The following is a 19,303-nucleotide window of genomic DNA, read 5'->3' as shown; positions in this document are numbered from 1 at the left end:
TCTCGTAGAGCTACCCAATGACAAGTGGGTCAGGGAGCTGGTGTCCTCCGGATACAAGATAGAATTTTCTTCTCTCTCCCCCCCTCCAACTCGTTTTTTTTTTCCCTTTCCTCTCCCCCCAAGAAAAAGACAAGAGCCTTCCTTCGGGCTGTTCAGGCTCTGTTAAGGCTCGGAGTCATCATTTCGGTCCCTCATCACGAAAGGTTCAGAGGATTATATTCAACCCTTTTTGTGTTTCCAAAAAAGGACGGGACGATGTCACCCATTCTGAATCTCAAACTGTTAAATCAGTTTGTCAGGGTACGGCGATTCCGAATGGAATTTCTCTGATCAGTTGTCGCTTCCATGGAAAAAGGAAAGTTCCTAGCATCCATCGACATCAAGGACACTTACCTTCACATTCCGATCTGCCCGTCACTCCAGCAGTTTCTGCGTTTTGCAATTCACAAGGAACACTGCCAGTTCTTTGTCTTGCTCTTTGAACTCGCCACTGCCCCCAGGGTCTTTACCAAGGTCATGGCAGCTGTCATTGCCATTCTCCACTCTCGGGGAGTGGTGGTGTTACGTTATCCGGACGACCTGTTCATCAAGGGTCCATCCCTTCCAGCCTGCGAGGAATCCATGGATAACAGTACATACACTTTCTCGCCTGGGGTGGAAGATAGCCTTTGAAAAGTCTTTCCCAAAACCAGCTCAACAGATTTCCCTTTAGAAGATTTTGGACACTTTCCGTGGGTTGGTCATTCTCCCTCCAGGAGAGACCCAAGCCTTACAACAGGCAGCGCGACTGTTTTCTCACTCTATTCGTTTCGGCATGAGAGTTCTAGGAAAGTTGGTGTCAGCGATGGAAGCAGTTCCATTTGCACAGTTCTACCTCTGTCCCTTACAACACGCGTTGCTGTTAACTTAGGACAAGTACCCGTTCTCCCTGGACCGTTGGATCCCTTTGTCCCTGCGGGTCAGTCAATCCCTCAGTTGGTGGACACTGAGGTCCTCCCTGAATCAAGGGAGGTCTTTTCTCCCAGTAAGATGGTTGGTAGTAATCACCAACGCAAATCTCCTCGGCTGGGGAGCCGTCTTTCGTCGCCACACGGAACATGGTCAGTGGTCAACCCGAGAGTCAGCTTCCCCATCAACATTTTGGAGATGCAAGCGATCAGATTAGCTCTACGGAGTTTCCACCTTCTCGCAGGTCTCATCAAGTTCCAATCCGATAACGCCACGGCTGTAGCGTATATCAACCACCAGGGAGGTACCCGAAGCAGAATGGCCGTGCACAAAGCGAGTCACATCCTCCATTGGGCCGAGCGTAGAAAATTGGCTGGCAGATTTTCTCAGTCGTCAAGGCATTGCCTCTGGGAAGTGGTTTCTTCGTCCAGAAGTCTTTCAACAGATTTGTCATCGTTGGGGCACTCCGGAGGTGGATCTCATGGCCTCAAGACTAAACAACACGGTTCCTCGGTTCGTTTCCCGATCGCGTTATCCATGCACCATCGGAGTGGACACCCTAGTTCTGCCATGGCACCGGTTCCGGCTCCCTTACATCTTCCCTCTTCCCTTGCTTACGAGGGTCATTAAGAAGATCAGAGCAGAGGGAGTACCAGTGATCCTTGTCGCGCCAGATTGGCCACGCCGAGCATGGTATGCAGAACTAATACAACTAGTTGCCGACGTCCCCTGGCAACTTCCAGATTGCATGGATCTACACTCGCAGGGCCCAATTTAACACCAGAACTCCGGGGCCCTATCTTTGACGGTGTGGCAGTTGAATCATGGATTTTAGCACAGGCTGGGTTCTGTCACGACGTGATTTTCACCATGATTAGTGCTAGGAAGCCTGTGTCCATGTGCATCTATCACCGCACCTGGACAACCTTCTATTTGTGGTGCAAGGATCATGGTCAATCACCTCTGGTGTTTTTTCCATTCCGGCTATATTGGAATTCCTTTAATCTGGTTTAAAATCAGACCTCGTGCTTAGCTCGCTCAAGGGCCAAATTTCGCCCTTGTCAGTGCTTTTCCAACGTAAATTGCCACCAAACTTCAGGTCAAGACGTTCATTCAGAGAGTTTTACATGTGGCACCTCCTTATAGAAGGCCATTGGAATCTTGGGACCTTAACCTGGTTCTCGGGGCCTTACAGGAGGCTCCTTTTCGAACCGCCGCAGGATGTGTCACTGTCCGTCCTCTCTTGGAAGGTGGTTTTTCTAGTGGCAATTACGTCAATCAGACGAGTTTTGGAATTGGCAGCTCGGTCCTGTCGTTCTCTATTCCTGAATTTTTCATCAGGAAAAGGTAGTTCTCAGGACGTCTCCTCTTTCCATCTCAACAAGGAAATTGTTTTGCCTTTCCTGTTGTCCGGCGCCAGTCCATCGCATTGAGAAGGCTCTCAACTCCCTGGATGTGGTTAGGGTGCTGAGACGGTACATCTTGCGGTCGGCTCCCTTCCACAAGTCAGATGCCCTGTTCATGCTTCCAGAGGGGCATAGGAAGGGTCTAGCCGTGTCAAAGCAATGCTAGTCAGGTGGATTCCCCTGGCGATTCAGTAGTTCTACTGTATCAGGAACGTGCCGGTCCCTCTGGGGATTAAGGCGCACTCTACCTGGTCAGTGGGTGCCTCTTCGGCCATTCGGCACCAGGCCTCGACAGAAGAGGCCTGCAAGGCTGCGACTTTGTCCAGTCTGCATACTTTTTACAAAATATTACCAATTTCATTTTCAGGCCTGTCCACAAGGCTGCGACTTGATCCAGCCTGCATACCTTAACAAACATTGCCTAATTCATTCTCAGGCCTCTGCGGATGCAGCCTGCAATCGGCAGTACCTCACTGTTGACATAAGCAGATGTATGTTCCCAACCCAAGGGACTGCTTTAGGACGTCCCACTGTCTCTGTGTCCCCCAATGAGGTGTAGGAGAAATAGGGATTTTTGTGTACTCACCGTAAAATCCTTTTCTCCAAGCCAATCATTGGGGGAGACAGCACCCACCCTGTTTAGCCTGTTTAGCTCACTGTAGCATTCTTAGGCTGTGACTTAGTTATGGTTATTATTGACTGTTTATGCTCCTACTGCTTTTTTTACCAAACTGGAAAAATCCCAGCCAGCGATAGGGTGTATACTGCAGGGGAGGAGCTTACTTTTTTTCTGGTTTACTTAGTGTCCTCCTAGTGGCCAGCAGCATAACACCCAATTTCTCTGTGTCCCCCAATGATTGGCTTGGAGAAAAGGATTTTACGGTGAGTACACAAAATCCCTATTTTTTTTTTTTCTGCCAAGGGCCATTTGGATATTTATACCATCTTTCGGGGGCTATACAAATTGCGCACCAACACCGGCCATAAAATACGTCCTGACGCACGCACTGGTGTCAGGACATAATCTTCATTGCACGCAGTAGTGAGCACTGAATGTGTGTTCTCATAGAGCAAGAAGAAATTAATGGAACGGCGACTTTCAAAATTCAGCTGCGATCCCCAGGAATCTGCCCAGGGACCAGATAAAAGGTCATCGAGGGCCTGAGCTTCTCAACTCCTGTAGTAGTTGTAGGAGGCAACCAATGGGATTTTACTGTGTTGCACACATCATTTGATCCATCATAGGTGATGCAATGTGGTAATGCAATACTCAGTCATATAGATGTTTCAGCCCCTAGTTGCTCTTGTTGCAGGGTCAATTAGTGGAAATATCTGTAGCTTCAGGTTTAGAATATATAACCACCATGTACTGAAGGGGATTTTTTTTTTTTTCATCTGTTTTGTTTTTTTTTTTTAATCTTAAATCATTTGGTCTGGTGGTGAAAGCCTGCAGACTTCTGAATCCTTACAGTGCGCACACTGCATGCTGTCAGGATTTCCAGTGTTGCTGCAGAGAGCGGGCTGTAGTGTAACTTCAAGTATGCGACTTGCATAATTCTGGTTGCATTCCAAGTAGGCATGTGCGGCCTCGCTCAGTTCACTCATATTACGCAAGGGTAAGCACGCCTAGCTGACAAGTGACCCCGTGTATGCAAATCACATAACTCTGGTAACATAACCGCCTGCTCTCAGCAGCAACACCGGAAATCCTGACAGCGTGCGTTGTGCGCAATACAAAGATTCGAAAGTTTGCAGTCACATAGAGTAACTGCAGACTTTCACCACAAAACTGGAAAACTCGTTTAATATTAGGCTAACTGGCGCAAAATGCGGGGAGGTTTCTCTCCATCCGTGCACCAAAAAGTTAAATGATCGCCAGCCTGATTTATATCACGATTTGCTCCAGTTCTTGGCGTTAAATACTGCAGACCTGCCCAGTTGATGGAGGCCGTTCCCTTTCTTGCTACTCCTGTATTCACTTTTCAAAATGTTACGATGAGCAATAGAAAATGTTGGGGGGGGGTGGAATCACCAAAATTTTGTTTCCCATTGATTTGCAACTTTTTCCAGAGAAAAACTTTCTGAAACCTATTCGTACATTTTCCCCTCTTTCTTAATTGGCATCCAGTTGAGGTGATATGTAGTTGACTGGTTGTACAGATAATGAGTTTCGAGGGTGAAGAGAGGAAATATTCTGGAAAAGTTTAAGTAATCCATTTGCCTATTACAAATTGCTAATCTTTGTCTTTTTACATGAATGTTAATATTTTTAAGGTCCGTTTTTATGAATCGGCTTTTGGATCTCGTGCATCCAGAATCCCGAAGCTTGAAGAACAGGTTGCGAGCTTGGAAGCGGAGTCCGAAGCACAAGAGAAAGCGCTGAGGTGATGTTTCTGGGGACTGCTCATTTGTACAAGATTAACCCTTGTTTGCCTTGTTGATTACATAAAGAAGCATATTTGCCCATTTGGGTAATTCATCACTTTTTTATTCATTGTGAGTTCTGAAATTATACTACTCCGGTTATTCTGCGGTCCATTCACATAAGTCAGATAGTTGTCGTATTTTCTGTTGAGAAAATCTACTCTTACGTTACCAGCGTTAGGGGTTACGGTTTTGGTGCAGATTTTGCTGCTGCCCTGAATCTGCAGCTTATCTGGTCCTCGTGGACGTGTGCGTTTGTGGTGCAGCATGATAAAAATATATTCCCCCACTTGTCCCACCAAACCTAAGGCTTGTGTGTGTATGTGCGAGTCAGAAGAAATACGGTAACTAATCTGACAGCTATCTGAGGTGCGTGGGCACCTGACAGCTAAAGATGATCCTCAAAAACTTGTTCACACTCTGCATTTTTTGCTGCATTTTGTTTTTTGCTCTGCGCTTTACAGTATCAGCAAGCTGAATGAGAGTTCTAATATCTCTTGCACAGGTTGCTTTTTTGTTTTTGTAGATTTGAACCATCAAAGTGTTTTTTTTTTTGTTTTTTTTAAATCTGCAGCATGCCAATCCTTACAGTGCTTTTACAGCATTTTTCACACATCTAAATGAATGGGGGGGAACTAAGTATAAAAAATGCACCTAAAATACATCACAAATGCAGTCTTTTAACTGTCAACACTCCGAGCATTTGCAGCAGATTTTTTTTTTCTGTGTCAAAAACCAATGTGTGCACATATATTCTAAGGCTTGGAACACTGGTATTCCTGTGGATTGTCAGATTGAAAAAATGTCATTGTTGATCACCCCGATCTCGGTACTGTTCACTTGAGTTGAACTCAGGCACCGCAGCACATAAGAACAAGCTGCTATTTCTGTAGACATATTGTAGGGACTGCAGCGGAGGTCACAGGGATCGGAATCTTACCGATCGGACATTAATAAGTTGTACTGTGCATTGGCCTCGATCCTTGTAAACCTAAAATGTTTCTTTATACTCCCTGTGTGCTGCATACATAACACCTTGTCACTTTCTTTCCTAGGATTGCCGAAGATAAAATAGTTGAAAGCTACCATAAAATGGCAGAAAAAGAGGAAGATTTACAAAAGTTCAGAGAGGATCTGAAACAAATGAAAATTGAGCTCTATGAATCTAGTAAATTATGTAAAAGGTGAGGATAATTGCTAAAACTGATATGATTTGATAGCATAACATAAATCACTTAGACTGCTGTCCAGAAACATGGCTCTTGCTGTATGTAACTCCTTATTTTTCAGACCTATAATCTGATAGTTCACTCTGCAGTGATGGTGCTGTTGCTGCTCCTTTATTTTTTATGTTGTACAGCAGACAGTCCGCCGTAATGGTTGTGTCACCATAGGAAGCTATTCTGGCCTTTACCTCCGCTACCTCTCCAAACCTCGAACTTGCTAATACCCCCAATATTGGGTCTCTGTTTATTATGCAGGCTCAGGAGCCGAGCCTGCGTTATACATGGCAGAATCCATCTGTGTCACACAAGCTCTTTCAGCTGCATTTAAAGCGCATGGTCTGAGGGGGGCGCCACTCCACGTGCTAATCACACTGTCATATTGAGATCGCATGGTGCTGATGGGTTGCCGTTGCAGCTGAAGGCCCATGTGCCGGACATGATTGTGCTCCTGTAAATACCAGTCTGTGGCTGTTCTTCATAGGATTAGTACTGCAGAAAAGGGACAGCAGTGCTTACCTGCCCAGGACTCCGATCAAATGCACTATCGGGATATATATATGATATGTGCAGTTATAAAAAATAAAATGAAAAGTATTAAAAAATCCTAGGAACTCAGAAATTATACCAACGAAAACAATTTATTCAACAAAACAAGCCCTCCTGTGGTGGTGAGAGGGAGGTGAAGGGGATCATATATCAAATTAGTTCCAATAAATTTTACGGATTCAATAATCTTGACGTTGCAGCGATTTCCTTATCACTATCTCTGTAAAAGGCCTCATTGCGTAATGGCTCCCGACCTTCACATGGTCAGGACACGAACCTGCTTCTCATCAGATCTAGGAGTTCAGAAGGTCAGGTGGAAAAAGCCGCTTGTATACAATTGATGAACTCTAAACCTCTATTGCTGGAGTTATTTAATGCCCTCTAGTCCATACATAATTCCCATAAAAGGTGGCACATGCATCCTGTAAATTCGCTGTGCAGGCTAATGCACCTAAGGGGATTAACACGTATGGAGCCACACACAATGGTGATCCTGTTACCCAACACGTAAGCCACCCTAAAGAAGATCTGCTACTTGGGAGACTATAATGAAAAGTCTCCAAAAATCAGATGAGACTTTCTAATGTTTTATCCAAGGTTATTTTCTTAATGCTCTGAATTGTTACGTATTGTGTAGTGTCAGCAAATTGTGAACAGTCACGAAAGCCCCGAGTCATCATTTACAAGTGAAGACCTATGAGAATAGATTTTTAACAGGTGCAAATTAAAGGAAGAATTACGGTAGGTGCAAATAAAAAGCAGGTAAAAAGGTGCAGGTGGAATAATGACTTGTGTCAAAACTGAGCTAAAATTGTATTCAGGATTTTTTTTTTTATACTTTACATTCAATAGCTGCCACCCATATCTCATTTTAGGACTGAGAAACAAAGAAATGAAGCGTTACTGAATGCTGAAGAGCTGACTCGAGCTTTCCAACAATATAAGAAGAATGTTACTGAGAAGTTGGAAAAGGTAAAAAAAAAAACATTGGTGCTTATACATTATGGGGGTGTCTCATTAAAGATATTTTTGGGACATATGTGGGATAGTTGTGTGATGGATATAGATTCTACCTCAGGGACCTAAATTGATCTCTAGATTGGGGGATTCCGGAGATGTTTGGAATATAAATGGCGCTATAATAATAATAACCTGCATCTACTAGACATTTATAGCATAGATAATGGATATGTCATAAACGTCTCTTTTGAGACAACTAGGGTCACTTGATATTAGTATTACAATAACTCCTTAATGACTAGTTCTGAAAGGGAAGAAATAACCAGCCATTTTTTTTTTTTTTTTTTTTTTTTTTTTTTTTAGAAATAATTTTAATTGGGTTTACTCTGTCACCTTATTGGGGGACACAGAACCGTGGGTGTTATGCTGCTGTCCACTAGGAGGCGACACTATGCAAAATCTGAAAAAGATTAACTTTGGCTCCTCCTCTGCAGAATACACCCCTGGACGGCATCAGCCTTCTCCAGTTTTTGCTTAGTGTCGCAGGAGGCACACCTAAGAATTTTTTTTTTTTTACTCCGTCTTTTTCCTGGATTTTTTTCCAAAGGACTACAGATGAAGAAAAGCGGTTCTCCAGCGAGACTCCCGGCATGGCTCCCTCCTCGGTCCCCCATTAGGGGTACCCGGTTGAGGTCGAGGTGGCTATTCCCCATGTCGCTCCCTCCCCAGTCCCTCGGGTACTGGTTCGAGGTCGAGACCCCCCCTCCTTTCTCAGTTCCGTTCGGCTCTGGGTCGAGGTCGAGGCAACGATGAAGCCCCCTGACGGTGACAGCAGCACCCTCCCTATTCCCCCTCTGGGGGTATTAGGTTGAGACACCGCAGGTAGGGCCTGTACCAGGCACCAGGGACCCCAGTTCACCTGTGGGCTCCTTTTGGGACCGGGGGAGGTGCAGAAAGGCACGGCACTTATCAGAGACCAGGCTCCCTGCGCCCCGGTCTCTGTGGCAGCAGTAGCTATATAGCGCCCCAAAGGGACCCTCCACAGGGCCCCAGTCACGCGCATGGCCCCACCGCCAGCCTTCCTTTCATTCTGGGGGGGGTCTGGTTTAAATCCGACCCCCCCCCCCCCCCGACGACCGCGCCGTCCTGGAGCCCTGCTGGGCAGGAGACCTCAAATTTAGGCCGCGGCTTCGGCCTAGCCGAAGTCGCCGCCCCATTCCCGCCCCCCGGATGACGAAATTGACACTGCAGTGTCATAGAAGGGGCGGATCGAGGCAGGATGGGTGCACTTTTACATAGCTCAGTGCGCCCTTTTCCAGCTCTCCGCCCCCTTCCCTCTCCACCTCAGAATCCGGTGGCCATCTTGCTGCACCTGAAGAAACTGAAGGCAGCACAGCAGTCTCTGGGGGGCACAGGACGTGGGACTTATCAGCGCTGGACCTAAGGGGGAGCACCGGTGGGGTAAGATCACAGCTGGGTTCTTTGTACTCAGCTGTGAATTCCTATAACCTATAGCGCTCTCCTACTCCTTTCCTCTGCGTAGATACCCCTGTAGGGCCTCCACTAATCAGCCTAGGTACTATGTCGGGCTCAAGGAAAAGAACCAGGCAAGACTGCTTTTATGCAGTCTGCACAGCCTGCAAGGCCACTCTCCCCAGCGGCAGCACATACCCGCACTGCCGGGATTGTACCCAAAAAACAGGATCAGAACCCCAAGAAGTCCCTACCAACGCTACTGCGGCGGAATGGGCGACTCAGATGTCGCAGTCTATGACACAGTCTATAGATAACCTGACCTCCACATTACTGCAGGCTCTGCAGGGTCATGTCTCGGCTATGAACGTTACCCAGCAAAGGGACATCCGGTCTCATGAACAGGGCGCTTCCGACAGTTCGAGGCGTAAGCGGACCCACAGGTCGCGTTCATCTGCATCCTCACATAGCAATAGGTCTTCCCCCTCCAGGGAAAGACACAGTGGCCTCAGGTCACCGAGGCCGTCCCCTGATAGAGAAAGACAATGCGGATCTCCACAACGATCCCAGACCACGGGAAATCTCCGCTCTAGTTCGCCCGCTAGGGAGCTCCTTAGCGATGCGCAAGACTCAGAGGGCATATGTGACTCCAATTTAGATAACGAAACAGAGAACGTTTTGCTCCCTTGTCCCCCTAGCAATACTGCGATAGTTGAGGATATCATCTCTTCCATCCTTGGGGTGCTGGACATTTCAGATCCAACCCCGGAAGCACCAGAACACAAGATTTCCTTTGAAAGTGTTCAGAAACCATCGAAGGTCTTCCCTAATCACCCGGAATTTCAAAAAATCCTTTCTAAACATTTTTCGCAGCCTGAGAAAAAATTCGCCAATCGCAAGTATTTGGAAGCAAAGTACCCCTTCCCACAGAAAGACACCAAGGATTGGACAGATTCGCCTGAAGTGGACCCTCCAGTCTCTAGACTAGCAGCACAAACGCTTCTCTCGCTGCCGGACAGTTCAACCCTCAAGGACACAGCAGACAGACAAGTAGAACGCATGGCTCGTTCAATCTTTGAAGCGGCTGGTGCCTCTCTGGCTCCCGCATTTGCTTCAGTTTGGGCAGCCAAGGCCATCATGGCCTGGGCTGATCTATTGCAAAAGGGCCTTCAAGCTTCAAATCCTCAGCTGGCGGACCAGGCGGTGCAAATTGCAGTAGTGGCAGATTACATGGTCCATGCAGCGTTGGACTCTGCAAGAGGGATAGCGGGAATAGCATCAAACGCCATCACAATCCGGCGTATTCTCTGGCTAAGAGAATGGAAAGCGGATGCGGCCTCAAAAAAGTCCCTAACAAATCTCCCGTACTTCAGTGGCCGTCTTTTCGGTGAAAAGCTCGATACAATGATATCCAATGCTACCGGGGGCAAAAGTACTTCCCTCCCTCAACTAAGACCAAAACGCACGTTTAAAAAACGTAATCAATCTCGTTTCCGATCCTTTCGGAATTCTTCAGGCTGGTCCGTCTCACGCCCAGCACAAAACCGTAATCGTTCCCCCCGCAGGGACAACACGCATGCGGCACAGAGGCCGGACAGGAACTGGCAGTCAAAGGCAAGCCAGGCAAAATCCTAAAGGAGGAAAACCCCAGACTTTTCCCTCATCTTGACTCATGCCCTCTGGAAGACACCCCACTTGTAGTCGGACGACTGCTACTCTTTCAGCAGGTCTGGCTGCCTATTACAGAAGACAAGTGGGTCAAGGAAATAGTGTCTTCAGGATACAAAATCGAGTTTACTACCAGCCCACCGCACAGGTTTTTTCCCTCTGTCCCTCCAAAATCCCCGCTCAAAGCTCAGGCCTTCCGTCAAGCGGTTTCTTCCCTCCTGCAAGCAGGAGTCATAGTGCCAGTCCCAGCAGAAGAGCGCTTCCGAGGGTTCTACTCCAACCTGGTCGTGGTGCCCAAGAAGGGAGGCAGCGTCCGACCCATACTAGACCTCAAGCAACTCAACAAGTATGTTCGAGTTCGTCACTTCCGCATGGAATCCCTCCGGTCAATCGTTGCGTCCATGGAAAAAGGAGAATATCTCGCCTCCATAGACATACAGGACGCATACCTGCATATACCGATTGCTCCCGCCCATCAGAGGTTTCTCGGATTCGCAATCAACCAAGACCATTACCAGTTTGTGGCCCTCCCGTTCGGTCTCGCCACGGCTCCCAGAACATTTACAAAGGTCATGGCAGCTACCATGGACGTTCTGCACTCCAGAGGCATAGTAGTCGTTCCATACCTGGACGACCTTCTCATCAAGGCCCCACCCTCAAGGACTGCGAGGTCAACGTCTCGATCACGATCGACACTCTGAGGCGCCTGGGATGGTTAGTCAATTTACAGAAGTCCTCGACTACCCCGAGTCAGTCTCTGACCTTCCTGGAGGTGTCGAATAGCATCCCCAAGGGTCTGGTGATTCTCTCCAGGGACAAGGCACTGGCTCTCCATCTGGGAGTTCACACACTCCTCCGCAAGTCCCCCAGATCTCTCCGGTATGCCATGAGAGTACTTGGCAGGATGGCAGCAGCAATGGAGGTGGTACCATTTGCCCAGTTTCACCTCAGACCCCTTCAACTGGCCATCCTCAAGTCCTGGGACAGGAATCCGTTCTCCCTCGACAGGGAGTTCCGGTTATCAGCAAACACCAGGAGGTCCCTGCACTGGTGGCTCGAGCCAACCTCGCTTGCAAGGGGAAAATCCTTTCTCTCCGGTCAATGGAAGGTTTTGACCACCGACGCAAGCCTTATGGGTTGGGGCGCGGTGCACCTACATCACAGAGCGCAAGGCAGGTGGTCACCAAGGGAATCGACCATGCCCATCAACATCCTGGAAATTCGGGCCATCTTCCTGGCGTTGAAAACCTTCCATCACTTGCTAGCAGACTCTCATATCAGAGTACAGTCGGACAATGCCACGGCAGTGGCATACGTGAACCATCAAGGCGGCACCCGCAGCATCCAGGCGATGACCGAAGTAACACGTATCCTACAATGGGCGGAGGCTGCAAGGTCGGTACTCTCCGCAGTCCACATTCCGAGTGTGGACAACTGGGAAGCCGACTATCTCAGCCGACAAGGAATGGACTCGGGGGAGTGGTCTCTCCATCCCGAAGTCTTCTGTCAGATCTGTCATCGTTCGGGGACCCCGGACGTGGATCTGATGGCATCCCATCTCAATGCCAAGGTTCCCAATTTCATGGCCAGGACGCGCGATCCGCGGTCGCTCGGAGCAGATGCCCTGGTTCAGGACTGGACCCAGTTCCAGCTTCTGTACATTTTTCCACCCCTCCCCCTGATCTCCAGAGTCCTGAGGAAGATCAAACAAGAGGGTGTTCCCACCATTCTGATCGCTCCAGACGGGCCCAGGCGTACATGCTACGCCGACGTCGTGCAACTCACAGCAGACGCTCCCTGGCGTCTCCCTACACGTCTTGACCTCCTGTCACAAGGCCCGTTCTTCCACCAGAACTCAGGGGCTCTCAATTTGACGGCGTGGCCATTGAGACCTGGGTTTTGACCCAAGCAGGTTTTTGACCGGACGTCGTTAAAACCATGATCAGGGCTTGAAATCCAACTTCAGCCAGGATTTACTATCGTACCTGGAAGGTTTTCTTCACATGGTGCGAATCTCGTGGGCAGATCCCACTTCCCTATTCTCTTCCAAAGGTCCTCGGTTTCCTTCAGTCAGGCCTGGACGCCGGGCTATCCCTGGGCTCGCTGAAGAGCCAGGTGTCAGCGCTTTCAGTGCTCTTTCAGAGGCGTATTGCTAACAAGCCGCAAGTGAAGACTTTTCTCCAAGGGGTTTCCCGATTGGTTCCCCCCTACAAACGTCCGTTGGAGACGTGGGACCTCAACCTGGTCTTGACAGCACTACAGTCACCTCCTTTTGAACCCCTTAGGGTGGTCTCACTCCGCTTTCTTTCACAGAAAGTGGTTTTCCTGGTGGCAATCACCTCGCTACGCAGGGTGTCTGAACTTTCAGCTCTTTCCTGCAGACAACCCTTCCTGATTTTTCATCAGGACAAGGTGGTTCTCCGTACAGTACCATCCTTCCTTCCGAAGGTCGTGTCCAGCTTCCACCTCAATGAAGAAATATCACTACCGTCTCTTTGCCCGGCTCCCGTTCATAGGGTAGAGAAGGCTCTGCATACTCTTGACCTTGTCAGGGCATTGCGTATTTACGTGTCTAGGACTGCTCCCTTCCGGAAGTCTGATTCACTTTTCCTTCTTCCAGAAGGCGTTCGCAAGGGCCTACCTGCTTCCAAAGCCACCCTTGCTAGGTGGATCAAGTCCACCATTCAAGAGGCTTACCGCCTCAACAATTCTCCCCTTCCGGCCGGTATCACGGAACACTCTACGCGGGCGGTAGGGGCCTCTTGGGCCATTCGGCATCAATCCTCGGCACATCAAGTGTGTAAGGCAGCCACTTGGACTAGCCTGCACACATTTACAAAACACTACAGAGTACATACCCAGTCCTCAGCGGATGTGAGCCTGGGTAGACGGGTCCTGCAGGCGGCAGTACCCTAAGTCTAGGGGACTGTGTCAGCACAAGATTCGTCCACTGCTTCCCACCCAGGGACTGCTTTGGGACGTCCCACGGTTCTGTGTCCCCCAAGAAGGCGACAGAGTAAAGGAGATTTTTGTGTACTCACCGTAAAATCTCTTTCTCTCAGCCTTTAATTGGGGGACACAGCTCCCACCCTGTTGCCCTTGCGGGCCGTTGTTATGGTTGAGTTCTCATATTGTTCTTTGAGCTCGTACATAGTGGCCTTCTTACAGGCATGGTTATGTTGTTTCTGTTATGTTCCTCCTAATGCTTTTGCACAAAACTGGAGAAGGCTGACGCCATCCAGGGGTGTATACTGCAGAGGAGGAGCCAAAGTTAATCTTTTTCAGATTATGCATAGTGTCGCATCCTAGTGGACAGCAGCATAACACCCATGGTTCTGTGTCCCCCAATTAAAGGCTAAGAGAGAGAGATTTTACAGTGAGTACACAAAAATCTCCTTTTCGCAAACATACAGGAAACACATAAATCAAACAGTAGTGGTACATCTCAAAATAGGTCCTCACATGCCAACTTGGCATACAAATGACGGTACCACGTGTAACTTTGGTCATAGACCAGAATAACATAACTCCCTCCCCTTTCCGCCCTTCCCTCTAATTCAATCAAATGATGCTTTTCAAATCGATAATAATCAGTATATATCGCAATGTTGCTCTCCATCCACTTCCCCATCTACCATCTCATTAGTGTGGTTCATCCCTCAAGCCTCCCAGCGTGCCTTGGAGGTCTTCTAGATTATACCAGGTTGTATCGCGGAAAGGTGAAAACAGCCTATAAATGTCATCTCTAGAGAACTGTTGTATAATAAAGTCTTTCCACTTTGTGAAGAATGTCGTCGTCCTATTGTCTTTGTCACTCTCTGCTTCTGTTTTCTCTAATATCATTACCCTCTTCAATTCTGTGAACAACTGTCAGAGACAAGGGGCTCCCCTATCTAACCACTCTCTTAAAATGAGTCGTTTGTATAAGATTGCAACTGTGTGTAATAGTTGAGTGTTAAGGGCATGTTACACTAAGAGATATCGCTAGCAATATCGCTATAACTTGTGACGTTATAGCGATATTGCTGTGTCTGATACTTACCTACAACCCGCTCCCCCGCTGGTTATCGCTGATCGCGCAAGAACGTCCAGGACCGTTTCTCGTCGTCAGCTTCCTGCGGCGCTTCCTGCTGTGACGACGAGCGACGCGTGGAGCCGGGCGGGAGGATGTCAGGATCGCCTGGTGTGACAGGTAAGTAGCGACCCCCGTCCCCTGCGATGTCGCTAGTGAGATCTGCCTGTGTGGCAGCTCACTAGCGACCACTTAGCGATGCACCAGCGATTCTGACCGCGTCATATCGCTGGTCGGGATCGCTGGTGCATCACTAAGTGTGACAGTACCTTTAGACTTAAGGCCCTTTTACATTTAGCAATGCACCAGCGATCCGACCCGGTTAGGATCGCTGGTGCATCGCTTAATGATCGCTAGTGAGCTTTCATACAGAAAGATCTCACAGCGACGCAGCGGACGATACTCGCCTTTCACGCACAGCGATCCTGGCATCCTGCCCGCGTCCAGCGTCGCTCGTCTCACACAGCAGGAAGCGGACGACGAGAAATGGAGCCGCGCGATCAGCGATGGACAGCGGGGGAGCCGGTCGGACGTAAGTATCACACATAGCGATATCGATATCGCTATAACGTCACAAAATCAGTGACGTTTTAGCGATATTGCTAGCGTTATCGCTATGTGTAAAACCCCCTTTAGTCAATCCTAGATCAGTCATCTTATGGAAAATCCATAGCATTTTGTCCAGTGGCAAATGAGTGTTCATCAGGCCATTTGCCCAGTTCTTTATCTCCTCCGAGTGATCGTATATGTGGTCACACTCCCAAAGCCCATGAAACATGCCCGTCTTTGGGAGTATCGCATTTTGGGCAAGCCTGCTGCCTGTCTTTGTTGAGCTTGCGTGACTAGTAGGTTGAAGCCCACCAAGTGTTTTTTTTTTTTTTTTAATTCTTTTCTTCAATTTGGCAGCCATGGCTTTTTTTTTTTTAATACTGATGTTGCAGTATAAGACCCTCTTTTATTTGGGGTATATTGCACTTTTTAATTTCATATTTTTATTTTTCATTTACAGGGGAAAACAGGCCTTCTTTTAAATTACAGCTGATCTTGCTCTGCTATATAACAGAGGCAGCAGTGTTGTCAATGCTCCCTCTCATTGAGCACTATGTACGCTGGAAAGTAAACAGACAGAAGCAGTTACAAACCACTTCTGTCTTCCATTCTGTCTCTGACAGAGGGCACTTGATATGCTCCTACAACAACATTGAAAAGTGTCACTGTAGATTCAGTGCAGGCTTGGACTGGCCAACAGGAGAACAGGAGTTTCCTCCGGTGGGCCACCACCATCTTATATGAGCAGTACTTACCACTATATACTTGAATCACTATGTACAGACAAAGGCAGCATCTTATTCATTTCCCAATCCACCCAAATCAGTTCTATAGAAATGTGTGATTGAGGATAATGTCACATTTGCATGTAGCTGAAAATTGGGGCTCTGGAGTTGGTTACTGGTGGGCTCTTGGTCCGACACTGGTTCACCATCTGCGCTACCCACCGTTAAACATTGAGCAATTGCTAAGCTGTTGAAGCTAGTATACAGTGTGAGAATTGTGCAGTTCTCAAAATAGTTTCTACAGGATGTGAATTAAAGGTAAAAAATGATTGTGCACATTGAAACAAAGAGAGATTATGTAATGTAATATTTCATATTATTCTAATATTATTAATCTATCCAAAAATAAAGATTATTTATTATTATTATTATTATTATTATTATTTATTTCATTAATAGTTTAATCCCTTTTACTCTGTCGCCTCATTGGGGGACACAGAACCATGGGTGTTATGCTGCTGTCCACTAAGAGGCGACACTATGCATAATCTGAAAAAGATTAACTTTGGCTCCTCCTCTGCAGTATACACCCCTGGACGGCGTCAGCCTTCTCCAGTTTTTGCTTAGTGTCGCAGGAGGCACACCTAAGAATTTTTTTTTACTCCGTCTTTTTCCTGGATTTTTTTCCAAAGGACTACAGATGAAGAAAAGCGGGTCTCCAGCGAGACTCCCGGCATGGCTCCCTCCTCGGTCCCCCATTAGGGGTACCCGGTTGAGGTCGAGGTGGCTATTCCCCATGTCGCTCCCTCCCCAGTCCCTCGGGTCCTGGTTCGAGGTCGAGACCCCCCTCCTTCCCCAACCCCTTTGGGGTCTGGGTTGAGGTTGAGGAGAGGATGAAGACCCCCTGACGGTGACAGACGCACCCTCCCTAATCCCCCGCAGGGGGCATTAGGTTGAGACGCCTCAGGTAGGGTCGGAGTACAGGCAGCATTCCGCAGCTTCCAGGGACCCCAGACCAGCTGAGGGATCCTGTTGGGGCCGGAGGAGGGTGCGGACTGGATGGCACAGCAGAGACAGGGCTTTTCTGCGTCCCTGTCTCTGCAGCAGCAGCGGCTTCATAGCGCTCCGGGGGCCCCCCATACAGGAACCGCTACCCCTGCTACCCCCACCGCTATCCAGTCGACCATTCTGGGGGGGTTTGGTACAAATCCGCTCCCCCCCCGGACTACCGCGCCGCTCTGGAGCCCTCCTGGGCATCAGGCCTCTAATTTAGACCGCGGCTTCGGCCTAGCCGAAGCTGCCGCCTTTTCCCCGCCCCCCCACCCGCCCCCCGGATGACTAAAATGACACACTGGAGTGTCATAGAAGGGGCGGATTGAGGCAGAAAGGGCGCGTTTTTACACAGCCCAGCGCGCCCTTTTCAGCTCTCCGCCCCCTCCTCCCTCTCCTCAGAGTCCCGGTGGCCATTTTTTTTGGATGAGATCCAGGAGAGGAGCATCACAGCAGTCTCCGAAGGCACAGAACTGGGATCTGTCGGCGCTGGACCTAGGGGCACACCGGTGGGGTAAGCTCACAGCTGGGTTCTCATTACTCAGCTGTGAATCTATACTTCCTATAAGGCTATCTGTGGGTTCCCTCTGCGTAGCCACCCCTGTACGATCCCTTATAGCCAGCCTCTGTGCACTATGCCGGGCTCAAGGAAGAGAACCAGGCAGGAATGTTTCTATGCATTCTGCACAGCCTGCAAAGCCACGCTCCCTAGTGGCAGCACGTATCCGCACTGCCGGGACTGCATCCAGAACTCTGGGTCAGAACCCCAGGGAGTCCCTACTGACGCTTCAGTGTCACAGGCCACGCCGGAATGGGCAACTCAGATGTCACAGTCTATGACACAGTCCATAGACAACCTAACTGCCACATTGCTGCAAGCTCTGCAGAGTCGGGCTCCGGCTATGGACGTTACACAGCAAACAGACAGCTTGTCTCCGGAACATGCTGCTTCCGACTCTCACAGACGTAAGCGGACCCACAGGTCTCGATCACCTGAGTCATCCTATAGCACAAGGTCGTCCCCCTCCAGGGAGAGACAGCGTCATTCCAGGTCTCCTAGGCAGTCTCCTGTCACAGACAGACAGTGCAATTTACCACAGAGATCCCCCATCACAGAAGACCCCCACCCCAGGTCGCCCTCCAGGGATCACCTTAGCGAGGCACAGGATTCGGAGGGCATCTGTGACTCTGACTCAGATAACGAGACGGAGAGGTCCGTGGTACCTTCTCCCCCTAGCAATACAGCGCTAGTTGAGGACATAATCTCTGCCATCCATCAGGTGCTAAAAATTCCAGAGTCGGCCCCGGAAGTCCCGGAACATAGGATTTGCTTCGAAAGTGTTCAGAAACCACCTAAGGTCTTCCCTAATCACCATGAGTTTGAGAAAATACTTACCAAACAGTTTGCGCAGCCTGAGAAAAAATTTGCTAATCGCAAATATTTGGAAGCGAAGTACCCCATCCCACAGACAGACACCAAACAATGGACAGATCCACCTGAAGTGGACCCCCCGGTTTCGAGGCTAGCAGCGCAGACCTTACTCTCTCTACCAGATAGCTCAACTCTCAGGGACGCAGCAGACCGGCAAGTAGAACGCATTGCTCGTTCTATTTTCGAAGCGGCAGGCGCCTCTCTGGGCCCTGCGTTTGCTTCAGTGTGGGCAGCCAAGGCCATCCTGGCTTGGGCCAAAAAACTACAGGAGGGTCTTCAAGCTTCAAATCCTGAGCTCTCGGACCAAGCGGTCCAGATAGCAGTGGTAGCAGACTACATGATTCATGCAGCCCTGGATTCCGCAAGAGGTGTAGCGGGAATAGCATCAAACGCCATCACGATCCGACGCATCCTCTGGCTGCGAGAATGGAAAGCGGATGCGGCCTCAAAGAAGTCCCTCACGCGACTTCCGTATCTTACTGGAAGACTTTTCGGCGAAAAGTTGGACACAATGATAGCCAATGCCACTGGGGGTAAGAGTACCTCTCTCCCTCAACTAAAACCGAAACGCACGTTTAAACGAAGAAACCAGACACGATTCCGATCCTTTCGGAATTCCTCGGGCTGGTCCGTTTCGTGCCCAGCGCAAAACCGTAACCGCTCTCCATGCAGGGACAACCCACGGACGCAGCAGCGACCGGGCAGGTCTTGGCAGTCGAAAGCAGGCCAAGCGAAACCCAAGGGAGGAAAACCTCAGAACTTCGCTTCATCATGACTCACGAACTCCGGAAGACACCCCACCAGTAGGCGGCCGACTTTTACTC

General features: G+C 49.0%; 1 protein-coding gene across 3 annotated transcripts in view; it reads left to right on the top strand.

Annotated features, from left to right (window-relative positions):
- Window positions 1–19,303, top strand: part of CCDC18 (coiled-coil domain containing 18) — a 91,072-nt gene that overhangs the window by 6,431 nt on the left and 65,338 nt on the right. For all 3 annotated transcript variants that reach the window (XR_012231425.1, XM_073571435.1, XM_073571436.1), the window contains exons 5-7: window positions 4,629–4,738; window positions 5,834–5,962; window positions 7,426–7,522. Coding sequence is in view for 2 of the 3 variants with exons in the window: in XM_073571435.1 (XP_073427536.1) it covers window positions 4,629–4,738; window positions 5,834–5,962; window positions 7,426–7,522 (336 nt within the window). In the remaining variant the exon portion in view is untranslated. The remainder of the gene's footprint in view (window positions 1–4,628; window positions 4,739–5,833; window positions 5,963–7,425; window positions 7,523–19,303) is intronic.

This window comes from Dendrobates tinctorius, unplaced genomic scaffold, assembly GCF_039654945.1.
Source record: "Dendrobates tinctorius isolate UK_male_01 unplaced genomic scaffold, ASM3965494v1 ptg000029l, whole genome shotgun sequence".
NCBI lineage: Eukaryota > Metazoa > Chordata > Amphibia > Anura > Dendrobatidae > Dendrobates > Dendrobates tinctorius.
This window is presented reverse-complemented; position numbering and strand designations above follow the sequence as displayed.